Source organism: Pipistrellus kuhlii, unplaced genomic scaffold (genome assembly GCF_014108245.1).
Source record: "Pipistrellus kuhlii isolate mPipKuh1 unplaced genomic scaffold, mPipKuh1.p scaffold_m20_p_1, whole genome shotgun sequence".
Lineage (NCBI taxonomy): Eukaryota > Metazoa > Chordata > Mammalia > Chiroptera > Vespertilionidae > Pipistrellus > Pipistrellus kuhlii.
Window position 1 is genome coordinate 34635837 of NW_023425404.1, and position 12914 is coordinate 34648750.

The window sequence follows — 12914 nt, forward strand, 5'->3', positions numbered from 1 at the left end:
CCTGCCCGCGGCACCCCCGGGGCACACTCCGCAGTCTGGTGGTTTGATCCGGGGCCGGGGGCGGAGGGCAGAGGCCTGGCACCCAAGCAGGAGGTGGGGAACAGACCTCCTTCCATTAGGTTAGAGCCCTTGGACGGGGGCGAGGACCCCAGATTTCTGGGAAAAGAGGAGCCAGGTTTCCTCAGCATCCACCGCCTCCTCCTCGCAGGACTCCTTCTCCTCCAGCTTCGCAGGTGATGCTGGAGGCTGCTCAGCACACCGCCAGCCTCCTGTGCGGCAGGATGGAGCTCTGAGTCCTGTCATCCGGACCCGGCCTGGGGCAGAGCTGAGGTGGCTGGGGGATGAGGGAGGAAGGCACAGAAGGGTGCTGTCAGCAGCTGCCTCCGACTCTGGGCCAGCCACTGTGGATGTCTCCTGGCATGTGGGCATGATTAGCGTTTCCCTTTAGGAAAGCGAAAAGAAGGAGAGGTGAGCATGGAGGCCACACAGGTGAGGCAGATCTGGAGTGCACACTGGGGCAGGTGGGAAGGTCCCCGTGGGCAGGTAGACTGAGCACTGCCTTTGACACCTTGTCCTCTGGATCCAGCGGTAGTAGTTGGGGGTTTCTCTGGCTTCTCACTCTCATTTCCTAACCGTCTCTGTGTAAGGCGTTTCTGGAAGAATCCTGGAGATTGAGGAGTGCTGCTACCTGGGCCCCTCATAAATGTTTTCAGAGTCCTGCTCTTACCAAACCACCCATCTCCCAGGACGTGTTTTTGGCACCTAAAATGGCCCCACTGATAATTCAGCAGTTTTGGGAGAGACTTGGGCAGGGGACACAGGGGATGTGGATGTGGTTGTGGGTGGTGTATGCTGGTCTGGGGCAAGTTTCCAGTTGGTAGGAACGAAACCTGAGCTGACCCTGAGCATTTTCCTAAGGCCCCCTGTTGGATGTGGGGGTGAACCAGCAGGCTGCCCAGTAGGGCTGGATCTTCATCAGAAAGATGGAGTTTTCTCACAACAGCTTAGGCAGGTGGCTCATCTCCTCCGAGCCCCACTTCCGCCTCAGAGATTGGGATGGGTCACAGCCTCAAATGCCTGGAGGAGCTCTGTAATGCCAGATCCCCCCTCTACTCTCTCCCACCCCGTCCCTGTCCACAAGACTCCTCAGAGCCTGAATGTGATGACCCCTAATGGCGGGAGTGGGGTGGGAGGTGTAAGGGGATAATCACTCATGGCCCCTGGCAATGGTCCCACTTCAGTGACTTGCGCGGGGAGGAGGAGTGAGGAGGGGTGAGGGTCTCTGGGAGGTCAGCTGAGTAGCTGGGGCCAGTGGGGAAGAGGGCTCGATAGGGTTGAGAGACCCTCCTATGGGGGACCCTCCAGTCTGGACGCCTCCTCCTAGGTTGTCCTTCAGAGGCCAACTCTAGTGCCACCGTCAGAGGTGCTGCCAACAGCAGCCCAGGAGGAGCAGCCGGAGTGGGCTGGCTGGGTGGCTTTTAGCACACCCCTTCTCCTTTCTGGACCTCAGTTTCCTCCTTTTGTAAAACAAGTGGGTTAGACTAAATAGCAGTGGTTTTCACACCCCCATCCCCCATGAATTCTCTCACAGAACCCCAGCATCTAGTATGGATGAAGTGAAACTGCTCTGGGTCCCCTTTCTCACACTGCTGTCTCCTGGAGCAGAGTCTAAAAATCCCCCAGATGGTCTCTGAGGCCCCTTTCTGCGAGGCTCTAGGAAATCAGAAGTATTGCCTAGTACCGTGGTCGGCAAACTGTGGCTTGCGAGCCACATGAAGCTCTTTGGCCCCTTGAGTGTGGCTCTTCCACAAAATACCACGGCCTGGGTGAGTCTATTTTGAAGAAGTGGCGTTAGAAGTTTAAGTTTAAAAAATTTGGCTCTCCAAAGAAATTTCAATCGTTGTGCTGTTGATATTTGGCTCTGTTGACTAATGAGTTTGCTGACCACTAGCCTAGTGTGAGGGTTGGGGGCAGGAAGGTGAATTCAGGAGGTTCCATTAAGAGAAATGTGGGCATTAAGAGGGGCCTCATCATTGAAATGTCTGCAGCTGATGGTCTATGCCTCTAAGCAAAAGCTGTCGCTGTGTCCCTCCCCTCTGCCATGTGGTTTTATCTTTGCCGACCCAGAAACGGGCCTGTGCCTCTGGGTCCTAATTTGTGACTGTAATCCCCCCCTCAGAGTTTCTCTCTTTTAGTTTCTTGTTTCTAAACTAAAATGCAAATTCATCTTGGGGACAGATATGAGGAAAAGGCTTTTGGCTGTTATCAGCTGTTTTTGCCTGATGAGGTATCATCCTTTATGGGGCGCCTGCTGTATACCACCTACCTCAAGGGGACAGAGGTGAGACTGTCTCAACCTCTGCTCTCCTGGGCTCCAAGACCATAGGCAGGAGGGACCATCCAAACACTACTTAAAAGATTTTACATATGTTATCTCATCTCTCCCATAAGGTAGATATTAGACTCACTTTTTAACTATGTAAAACTGTGTACAAAGTAAGTATACATCCTATAAACCCATGGAACCACCACCCAGATCAGGGGGCAGCATTGCCAGCACCCAGACCCCCCTGTGTTTCCTTCCGGGCACAATCGCTCACCCAGGGACAACCACTGTTCGGATTTCTAGCTCCATAGAGTAGTTTTGCTCAAGTGGAAGCACACATTATGAAGTCTTTCATGTCTCGCTTCTTTCATTCAACATTTCGTTTGTGAGTTTCATCCGTGCAGTTGCAGATAGCAGTAGTTTATTCTCATTGTTGTTTAGTAATGCCATTGTTTTGGGAGAATGGGAAAGGTCTGTTTTGGCTGTAATATAGGCTCCGTGGTGGGGAGGGGACTAAGGTTGGGAAGGTGAGTTGGGGGCCAGACTGGTGGGCCTCGTTTGCCCTTGGGGTCCCCCTGCTCTCCAGGATGTGGAGCCCCAGGATGGGGCTTAACCTTTTGCTGAGGAGCTGGGGTTGCTTCAAATCCAGCTCGGGTCCTGATAACAAATGTCCCTGGCCCCGTGCCAAAGGCAGATCTTTGCTGTTCCTGGGGCCACTCTCAGGGTATCTGCCAACAGAATTTTTTTGGACTTTTCTGCATCCATCTAGCTGTGTGAAATCAGTAATCTCATCCCCCTGCGACCTATCCCCACCCCTGCTCCACAAGGACCCCACCCAAAAAAGTTTATTTGGAAGATGCTGGGTAGCCGTCCTGCCACCCACTGGCCTTGTCTCAGGAGACTTGCCAGGATGGGTTGGACTCCCGATTCTGGTTGAGCCACATTTGCCCGGAGGATCCCAGACTTTTCCTCAAGAAAGGAACGGAATTGGCTGTCTTAATGGCTGTGGGAAGCAGAAGCACAAACAGTCGTCTGGGATGAGTCTAACTGTAACAGGAACAATCATCCTCTTTCTTTTTTGCCCAGCAGTTTATGCCCCTATCACAATGGGCCCTTACACAGCTGTGAAGTAGGCGATATCAATGTTATCACCCCTGTTTACCGATGAGGGTAAAAGGGTGCCAACTCGCTGTGAGTCACATGGCTGACGTGCAACCAGACTAGCCCGGAACGGGCTCCTGGAGCCTGCTCCTCTCCGTGTCCCACCCTCGCCGGGCCCTGGCCGAGCAGAGGGAAGCCACAGCAGGAAGGAGGATGTGTGGTGGACCGTGAGCGCCCACAGGCAGGAGGCCAGGCGGCCTGAGAGAAAGGCCTGGAGGTCTTCAGGGATGCGTGTGCATCCTGGTAACAGAGCTCTCGTCCGCAGGGGACCAGAAATGGAGAAAAGCGGGTGAAATATACTCACCGCCGGAGCGTTAGAACAGCTCCAGCCACTCGACATGGATGAGACATGCCCTTACGTAATGGGGCCTCCACCCAGCCTGGTGAAAACAGCCTTTTGGGGTTCACGGGGCCCCGGGCGTGGTTGGTATCTGATTGGCAGGCAGAAGGAAAGCTGCCAACGCTTAGCCGAAATGAGCTCTGAGAGGCCCGTGATAATGACTCTTGACAGACACATCCACAGGCAGCGGTGTTATCTTGGCGACTTGCACACTGTGTCCTGGGCCCTGCCCTTGAGGGTGGCGTGTGGCCGTCCCAGGAAGGGGTGAGCGCCTTGGCGCGGGGACCCCAGGGCACGGCGCAGAGCTGCCCTGGCTCTCCGTGCGGCGTCCTGGGCAGCAGAGCGAGCTCCGTTCGACAGATGAGGAAACCGAAGCTCCTGACAAGAGATGAGGTCACAGAGCTGGCTGTGGGCAAAGCTGGAACCAGAACCTCAGCCTCCCGGCTCCTGACGCCCGTTGTTATTTGTCTCGGCACCCCCGCCCGGCTTCCCCTCGGGGCGATGAGTGAGAGAGCTTACAATCAGTTCAGACTCGCTTTCCGGTGGCACAGCCCGGGGAGAGCTGAGGTCATGAAAATCCCTTACCTTTTGACTGCATTTTACAGTTTATGAGATAATTTCAGGATTTGCTGTTGGCTTTTACAGTATTAGTCCCTCTTACAGTCAGGGAAGCCAAGTCTCCCACAGTTTAAATGACTCGTCCAGTCAAAAGTGGGACTGGAACCCAGATCTTCCGACTCAAAAGACGAGTGCTCTTTCTCCTGCCTCGCGGCTGCCCCCTTCCCCAGTAGACCTGAGTGCCCGGAGAACAGATCGCTGAAGTTGGCATGGTTCGGTTTCTCTGAACTTGTTCAGAGCAGATCTGAATAAGTGAGGGCTCTTTCTCTATCTCCCGAGCATATATGAGTTCCTCTAAAAATCAAATCAGAACCACACCGCATGGGTCACAGGTGAGGAAAGGTGAGAGCAGGGCAGTTCTTGAACGAGGACCATTGTGGATTGTTGTGAAATTATTCGCTCCCTTGCGGCTGATTACTTTCAGGCTCAGACTCTTCGGCTTGTGCCAGTTTACACATCTGTCCTAATCTCTCCTTCAGGGCTGTATGCTCCAGGCCTCAATGAGGAGCCCAAACATGGAGGCCTTCAAGCAGCAGAAGGTGGAGGACTGTTACGACATCGGAGAGGAGCTGGGGAGGTAAGAGGCCGGGAGAGGCCGAGGGGATGCCGGAGGGAGACGAGGACACGCTGCTCCTGGTGCCCTTGTCAGTGGATCTTGTCACAGAATTCGTGGGAAGCTTTCAGAAAAATCCTGAAGTTTATTTATTTCATTTTTATTTAATTTATTGGGGGTGATATTGATTAATAAGTGTAATAACTCTCAAGTGTACAATGATATAAAACATCATTTGTATATTGTAGTGTATGTTCACCACCCAATGTCTATGAGGTTTTTTTTGTTTTGTTTTTTGCTTAATTCATTCACTGTTTTTATTCAGCCCCCACCCCCTTCCCCTCTGACAGCTGTCAGTACTCCTGAGGTTTATTTATCGTTGTGGGAGGCTCTGCAAATAGTCATCTCTCTGAAAATAAAGACACAGGTAGAAGGGCTAGAATTAGCGAGCTCTGTGTTTTCAGTATATTCTGGCTGAGAGTTATGGTGAATCCAAACGATTCTTGGGTTATCTGTCACTGTTCTCACAAAGCCCTCCTCAGACTTTGGACTGAGACCTGACCTGTGGTTTTCTTCTTTGAGTCCCACTTGACATTCTCCAAGGCTCCCAGGATTTTGTTTCATAAGCTCAGAGCCTGATTGGGAGGTGAAGTAATCCTCCTGAAAGTGGATTTGCATTGAGTAACAAGCCCAGGAACATAGCCATGAAGGTTCAGAGGATCTCAGTTACTGGGTGTCTTTTCAGATTTGCTAAACACGGAACACAACCAGAGCTAACCTCTGAGCCCTGAAAGGAGTTCCTATATGGAGAGAAATGAAGATTTTTCCCAAAGATCTCTTCTTGCTCCATTTCTAACAGATGCTACTATTTAGATGGTGTTTTAGTGATCATAGAACAGTTGTCCTGAAGTTGCATTCTCACAACAGTGCATGAGATGGGAAATTATATATATATATATATATATATATATATATATATATATATATATATCAATACATTTTTATTGATTTCAGAGAGGAAGGGAGAGGGAGAGAGAGATAGAAACATCAGTGATGAGGGAACATCATTGATCGGCTGCCTCCTGCCTGTCTCCCACTGGGGATCAAGCCCACAACCTAGGCATGTGTCCTGACTGGAATCGAACTGTGACCTCCTGGTTCATAGGTCAATGCTTAACCAATGAGTTACACATTGACCGGGAGAAATGGGAATTGTTTTACTCTCGTTTTTTCACATGAGGAAACTGTGGTCTCAAGCGCCTAAGCTAGTTGCCCAAAGTTGTTCAGCCAGCAAGTGGCATCACCAGGTCTGGCCAGCTCAATGTGTAGCTACACATCTGCTGTGCTCTGTCCTATGAGCCCAGCCTTGTATCCTCCCACGTGCTCACCAGGATACCCAACCTCAGCCTTTCACACTCCCAGCAAAGTAAAAACCTGTGGGTTTAGGGCCTCCCTGTATCCAAGAGGCAAAGCAGGAGGCCCTTCCTCTTTATAGAGTTCGTGGGTCAGGTCTCATTCTTTACTTACTTTAATTCCCAAAGACAAAACAGAGCCAGACTCTGAGGAGAATGGGAGGTGCTTGTCCGGGGTGACTGGATGGCTGGGTGCGTGGGAGCAAGTGCTGCAGAGACCACAGGGTGATGTCCTGTCTGCCTTATTTCGGAGACCGGCTGACGTAGGCAGTCCAGGGCCCGTGAAAGGGTGCGAGGAGGACAGAGGGCCAGAAGCTGAGGGTGGCAGTAGGAGTCTGCCTCTGAAAGAGAGGCCAGGCTCTCTGCCCTCTGGTTTCTCCTGACCTCGGGGACACCAAGGGTAAAGCGGCATCCTCAGCAGCAGACCCTGCCAGTGGCATCTGATTCAGTGGCCCAACCTTGGCCACATCCTGTGTGTAGGGGTCTGTGCTAAGTGCTGTGGGTACAAAGACAAGGAGGACACAGATAGTCTCTACCTTCCTGGAGCTCATGCATGCATGTGTGTGTGTGTGTGTGTGTGGTGGGGGCCACACACATAACAAGGGTGGAGTTGGATGGGACTGGCACCAGAGCTGGGAACTGAGGAGGAAGACTTTGAAGAAGGAAGTAGAAGCCGCTTCCTAGGGATTCATCTGTTATTCCTCCCTAGTCCTGTCTTTTCCCTGCACACTGCACTGGAGCTATTAGACCTAGAGAGATCTCACATTTTCTGATTGTTCCCTGTAATGGGGTGAAGGCCCCATGTATCTCACAGCCTGGGGAGCCTTAGGGACCCACCTACTTTCCTAAAGCGCTCACCAGACGGGGAGTGGGAGAGAGGCCGTAGAGGCCTTTGGAGTGGCTTGGCCTGCTAGGATTTGTGGTCTGGAGGTCGATGAGCGGGAGGCCGTTAGAGGGCCTTTCTGAGAGCCCCTTCGTCTGACAGTGGCGGGAACTGAGGCTCAGAGAGGGAAAGGTCCTGCCTGAGGCCATGAACTGGAAATAGAACTGCCTCCAGATGACTGCCCAGCTTCTGAAGGGACAGGCCTGCCTTTCTCTCCTCCTCTTCTTTTCTCCCCTTCACATACTATGAAGGACTGCTGTGTGCCAGGCACTGCCCCAGGTAGGGGTACACAAGCAGGAATATGCCTGTCCTCTTGCAGCTTATGCTCCGTTAGTGGAGAAAAGCACTAAACAAGTGAACAAGGGCACAGATGCATCATTTGAGCATGTGGGGAGGGCTACGAAGGAGAGAGCGGTGCCCTAAGAGAGACCAGGGGATGCAGAGAGACTGAGGGTCAGGGAAGGCTGCTCTAAGCAAGCGCCTGTTAATTGGAGAACTGACGGGTTAATAAGCAGGTAGAGGCAACAGCATGGACATAAGCCCAGAGATGGGGAAGAGCCTGGGGCCTGAGTTGCTGATGGGATGCCAGTGTGGCCTCAGAACGTGAGTTGGGGGCAAGCGGTGCTAGATGAGGTTGGAGACATAGATGGGGCCTGAGGCAGCCAGCAAGCTCCCTGTCAACACAGAATGGTAAAGAAGGTTCGCCTTAGGGGTCACACAGATTGCAACCTTAGGACAACGTACTCAACCTCTCTGGGCCTCAGTTTTCTTACCTGTGTGATGGGGATAATCACAGTACCGACCTCACAGTTGTGGGGAATAAATGAGATGTTTGAGTCTATAGTGTTCCTCCCAGAGCCAAGCACAGGGTACGTATTCAGTGAACAAGAGCTTCTGGCCTTTGAAGTAAATTCGAGGCATCAAGGTCCTGCCTCCCACCTCTCCCTAGGAGAAGGGGCGGGACTCCGCAGGAAAACAGCACGTGGAGGGGGCCGTCATTCTTATTTTGGAAAGAGCTGTGTGCACGCCTGCTTCCTGGGCTATCAGTGAGCACCCTGGCCTACACTCAGGGCTTTCTTTTAAATATATTTTATTGAGTTTTTACAGAGAGGAAGGGAGAGAGATGTTAGAAACATCGATGAGAGAGAAACATTGATCAGTTGCCTTCTGCACACTCCTCACTGGAGATGTGCCCACAACCAAGGTACATGCCCTTGACCGGAATCGAACCTGGGATCCCTCAGTCCGCAGGCCAACGCTCTATCCACTGAGCCAAACCGGTTTCAGCAAGGGCTTTCATGTTTATTTTAGCTCCTCATTAAGTCCTTCCTCTGCAACAATGAAAATGAATGACAGTCACTTTTCATTTTTACCTGTACCGATGGACGACACTCACATAATGCTGAGTAAAGGAAGCCAGACTCCAAGAGCCCATAGTACATAATTCCATTTGTGTGAAGTTTGAAACAGGCCAAGTGAGTCAGATATGCCAGAAGTCACATGGTGGTTATGTGGGGGACTAATGACTAGAAATGGGAACAAGGGGGACTGGTGGGGCATAGGGGTTGTTCTGTTTCTTGACCGGGGTGCCTGTTTCACTGCTGCGTTCATGTCATGAAAATAGATCAAGCCGTTCATGTTCATGTGCATGTACATTTTCCTGTAGGTATGTTATACCTTAGCTAAAACCTTGTGTTAGCAAGCAAAGAATCTTTTACTTCACTTCCTTTTACTTCCCTTGTCTGGTCCTTGAAGCATCAATACATGTTTTTGATTCATTTGGAGGCCTTGTTTGTCCTTGTTCTACAAGTAAGAACATCTGTGAGAAACGCTGCAGCATCCAGCTTCGGATGGGGACAGCGTGCCCTGGCTGGACCGCTCCTGACCCTGCACATCTCACCTGATTTCTGGCTCCCTGGGCCAAGTGCAGACACTTGGCTGCACTCACATTTTGGCAGCAGCCTGCTGGGGAAGCTGGAGTGGTTGGAGACATGCTGGCTTGCAGTTTCTGGCCTCTACCAGACTTGGTAGCCACCTAGGGCAGAGCAGAGGTATATCAGAGTAGAGCTCATAAAGGAAAAGCCACTCGACCCCTCATTTTACAGACAAGGCTAGGATCAGAGAGAGGAAGTGGCTTGTACAAGGTCACATGGTCAGCCAGTGATAGACATGTGGGGACTGGAGGTCTGACTCCTAGTCCAGGGCCCTGGCCACACTGTAAGGACCCACAGAGTGCAAACTCATTTTTTCCTTTATTTTGAATGCTTCTGGGGAGTGGGGGAGAATATGTGGTAGGGTGGTCATTTCTGTTTGACCTTGAAGGTCAAGGGTCAGAGTCAGGAGGTGAACATTTTGGAAGGAGTGATATTCCATAGAGCAGTAGTCAGCAAACTGTCATATACTACCCTTTACCTCTTTTCACACAATATGCCATAATTGCCTAATCCTCACAGCTTCCAGCTACACGGTAACATTTAGTCTAGTCCAGTGGTTGGCAAACTCATTAGGCAACAGAGCAGCAAATCATGGATCTTGAGCCGCATGTGGCTCTCGAGCCACGGTTTGCCGACCACTGCCCTACAGGAAGGGCGCTGGTAGTTAGGTCCAGAGTTGAATACCGCATGCACAAGGACACAAGGTAATTCAGTAAAAACAGCATGCAATAATCAGTGGTTTCTTTTACTTAGATGATCAGATTATTTTATTAACATAAAATTATTGAATGTTACTCTTGACCTGGATCTCGACAAGAATTTAGTCCAAATCTCCATTTTATAGGCAAGGAGAGTGAGGCCCAGAGCAGGGAGGTGATTTGTCTAAGGCCACAAAGCAAGCAGTATAGGAGGCGGAATTTAAAGAAGCTTTTCAACTACTTTGTGCTGGTTTAAACAAACAGCAAAAACTATCCATATGTACATTCAACTTTATCCACAGTCCCCACCTCTCTCAGGAGCCTACCTCACTATCACCCCCACATCCTGTCACCCCCTCCTCCCTCCCAGCAGCCATAAGCCCTGCTGCTTCCAGGAGGCTCACATGTGCAAGGCACGCTGCTAGGTACTTACCCTGCAGAATCTCCGTGTGTAGGGGCAGGAACTTTGGGGCAGGGAGGGGTCCGCTGCTCTCAAGCCTCATCCTTCCTGGGAGCTGAGGAACTGTCAGGGGTGGCCATCCTAACAAGACCTGAGTCTCTAATGGGGTCATCGGTCGTTAAGATCACTCAGCACACACTCAGCTCAGCCTGGGCACCCTCTCTGTGAGAGAAATGAGAACCTTCAAGGAGTGTGTAGAGCTCAGATTTACTCAGACTGGGTGCTACAGCCCAGTCTAGCCGCACAGCACTATAGAACACAACAGTGACAGTGGTTTACCTGTCTCGGTCCTTGCGAAAAGGGGTTTCCAGGGAAAAGCATTTCTGAAGCAAAGGGACTTTACTATTTCTGTTTAAATGAAAAAAAAATTTTTTTTTTTTAATTACAGAGGTGATGCATGGGATAGGTCATAAAGTTATGATGAATTAAAGTAGAATTCCCTCTGCTCTCCCTCCACATCTCACACCCACAGGGGAACTCTGACAATAATGTTCTTCTGCCTGTTAGAACTTTTCTAAGCAATGCAAGTGCGTAAGTGGACCCAGATGGGACCACCCGACTTGCTTTTTCACTTAATGAAAAGCACTGAATATCTTTTTACAGCCGTGTATATCGACCTGTGAAACTTATTTTGGATGCAAGAGTTTTTTTTTTAAACAAAAAAAATCTAAGAAGACAGTTTAAGCCAATAAAAGATTAGTAGCCTTAATACAGCAGCTATTTTTATTTCTGTTTTCCCTTCTGATCTTTCGACAGCTCTTTCTCATGTCCACACATCCCCTCCTCTTTTGTGTCTACGTGAGGTACACATACGCTCAGAGTTAACACTCCTGCGAGTGCTAAGCTACCGGGGCAGGCCCGGGAGGGAAAGGAGCTGTGCCCGCAGCCCTGGGATTGCCCAGGAATGAGATCAGGCCTATCCTGCCTCACATTTGTATTGGGCTGTCAGCTCTTTGGAGCCAGCTTCACCTTAGATCTCCTATTTTGAGAATCATTGCAGCACTGAAATGGAGGCCAGAGATCCTCCAGAACTCGCCTCTTCCCTCTGTTCTTGCTGTCCCCTCACTCTTGGAATTTTTTTTTTTAATGTTTGTTTTGATTGCTATGCTGTACCGTTTCTAATCTGTTCACTAGAAAGAGCAGGCTTTTTTTTTTTTTAAATTTAATATTTTATTGATTTTTCACAGAGAGGAAGGGAGAGGAATAGATAGTTAGAAACATCGATGAGATACATCGACCAGCTGCCTCCTGCACACCCCCATCGGGGATGTATCCGCAACCAATGTACATGCCCTTGACCGGAATCGAACCTTGGACCTTTCAGTCCACAGACCGACGCTCTACCCACTGAGCCAAACCGGTTTCGGCCACTCTTGGAAAAATTAAACGTTTCTTCCAAGGTCCAGATCAAAGGCTGTCTCCCTGGCAAAGCCTCTCATGACCCACCCCACCCTGCCCTTGCCCCTTCCGTGGATTTAATTACCTCTTATCCTAGACCCACATCTCTAATAAGTGCTAATGTCATCACATCTCATGTTACACAAAAGGTCCACCTGGCCATCTTCCCCTCTGGACTGAAGGCTTTTCCCTGCATATGTCATCCTTTATCCATCCATTCCCCCTCCCTGCTGCCATAGTGTCCAGCCCAGGCCTTTATACTGAGTGCTCAGCTCCCACAGATACCCATCAGATAAGTGCAGAGCTGTCTGGAACCTGCCTTGAGTTCATTCTGAGGCAGGAAACGTCAGCCAAGCCCTCCAGCTTCCAAAGGTCTTGGAGTCCATGAACGTCCAGGATTCCCCACACACATAGTAGGAAGCGAAACACAAAAATTACCTCCATTTCCTACATACACTCATTAAAAATATATATTTTTATTGATTTCAGAGAGGAAAGGGAGGGAAATAGAAACACATCAATGATGAGAGAGAATCACTGATGGGCTGCCTCCTGCTCATCCCCTACTGGGGATGGAGCTCACAACCTGGGCATGTGCCCTGACAAGGAATCAAACCAGGACCTCCTGGTTCACAGGTTGATGCTCAACCACTGAGTCATACTTGCTGGGCTAGATATACATTCTTGTATTTAATCTTTGTAACACCTTGGGAAGCAGCTATTATTCCCATTTTAGGCATAGAGAAACTCAGTCTCTGAAAGTTGGGGGACAGGGTACTCTTCTCAAAAGCTCATCAGATAAAAAGATGGAACAGGCCATGATCTAATGCTCCCTCCCCCCCTCCCCCAAACATGTGCTATTTGTTCAGAGGAAGCTCTGACCCTGGGTGGGGCAGCTTCTCACAAGCCAATCCGGGAAATAGCGGGTAACTGGCTCTAAGTAAGGGCTGTACTACCCTCTGAGGAGCAGCAGGCCTGGGAGTGGGCAAGAGGGTTCGTGGAGAGGGTTGAAGGGATGGGACCCCCCAGAGGACAGGTGACTGCAGAGAGCCCTGGATGACAGAAGCCAAGAGTGAGGGAGAGAGGCGCTTTTATCAGCCTTTGTGAGGAAAACAAAGCACAAAGCCACTC

The 12914-nt window shown here is 50.4% G+C and overlaps 1 protein-coding gene across 6 annotated transcripts in view; it reads left to right on the plus strand.

The window, feature by feature from the left end:
* DAPK2 (death associated protein kinase 2) overlaps positions 1-12914 on the plus strand; it is a 112051-nt gene that overhangs the window by 519 nt on the left and 98618 nt on the right. For 5 of the 6 annotated variants that reach the window (XM_036439455.2, XM_036439449.2, XM_045581710.1 and 2 more), the window contains exon 2: positions 4925-5022. In XM_036439455.2, the coding sequence (XP_036295348.1) occupies positions 4931-5022 (92 nt within the window). In that variant the 5' untranslated portion in view covers positions 4925-4930. Of the gene's footprint in view, positions 1-4560; positions 4694-4924; positions 5023-12914 lie in introns of those variants that run through there. The other variant, XM_045581706.1, reaches the window with a different exon arrangement.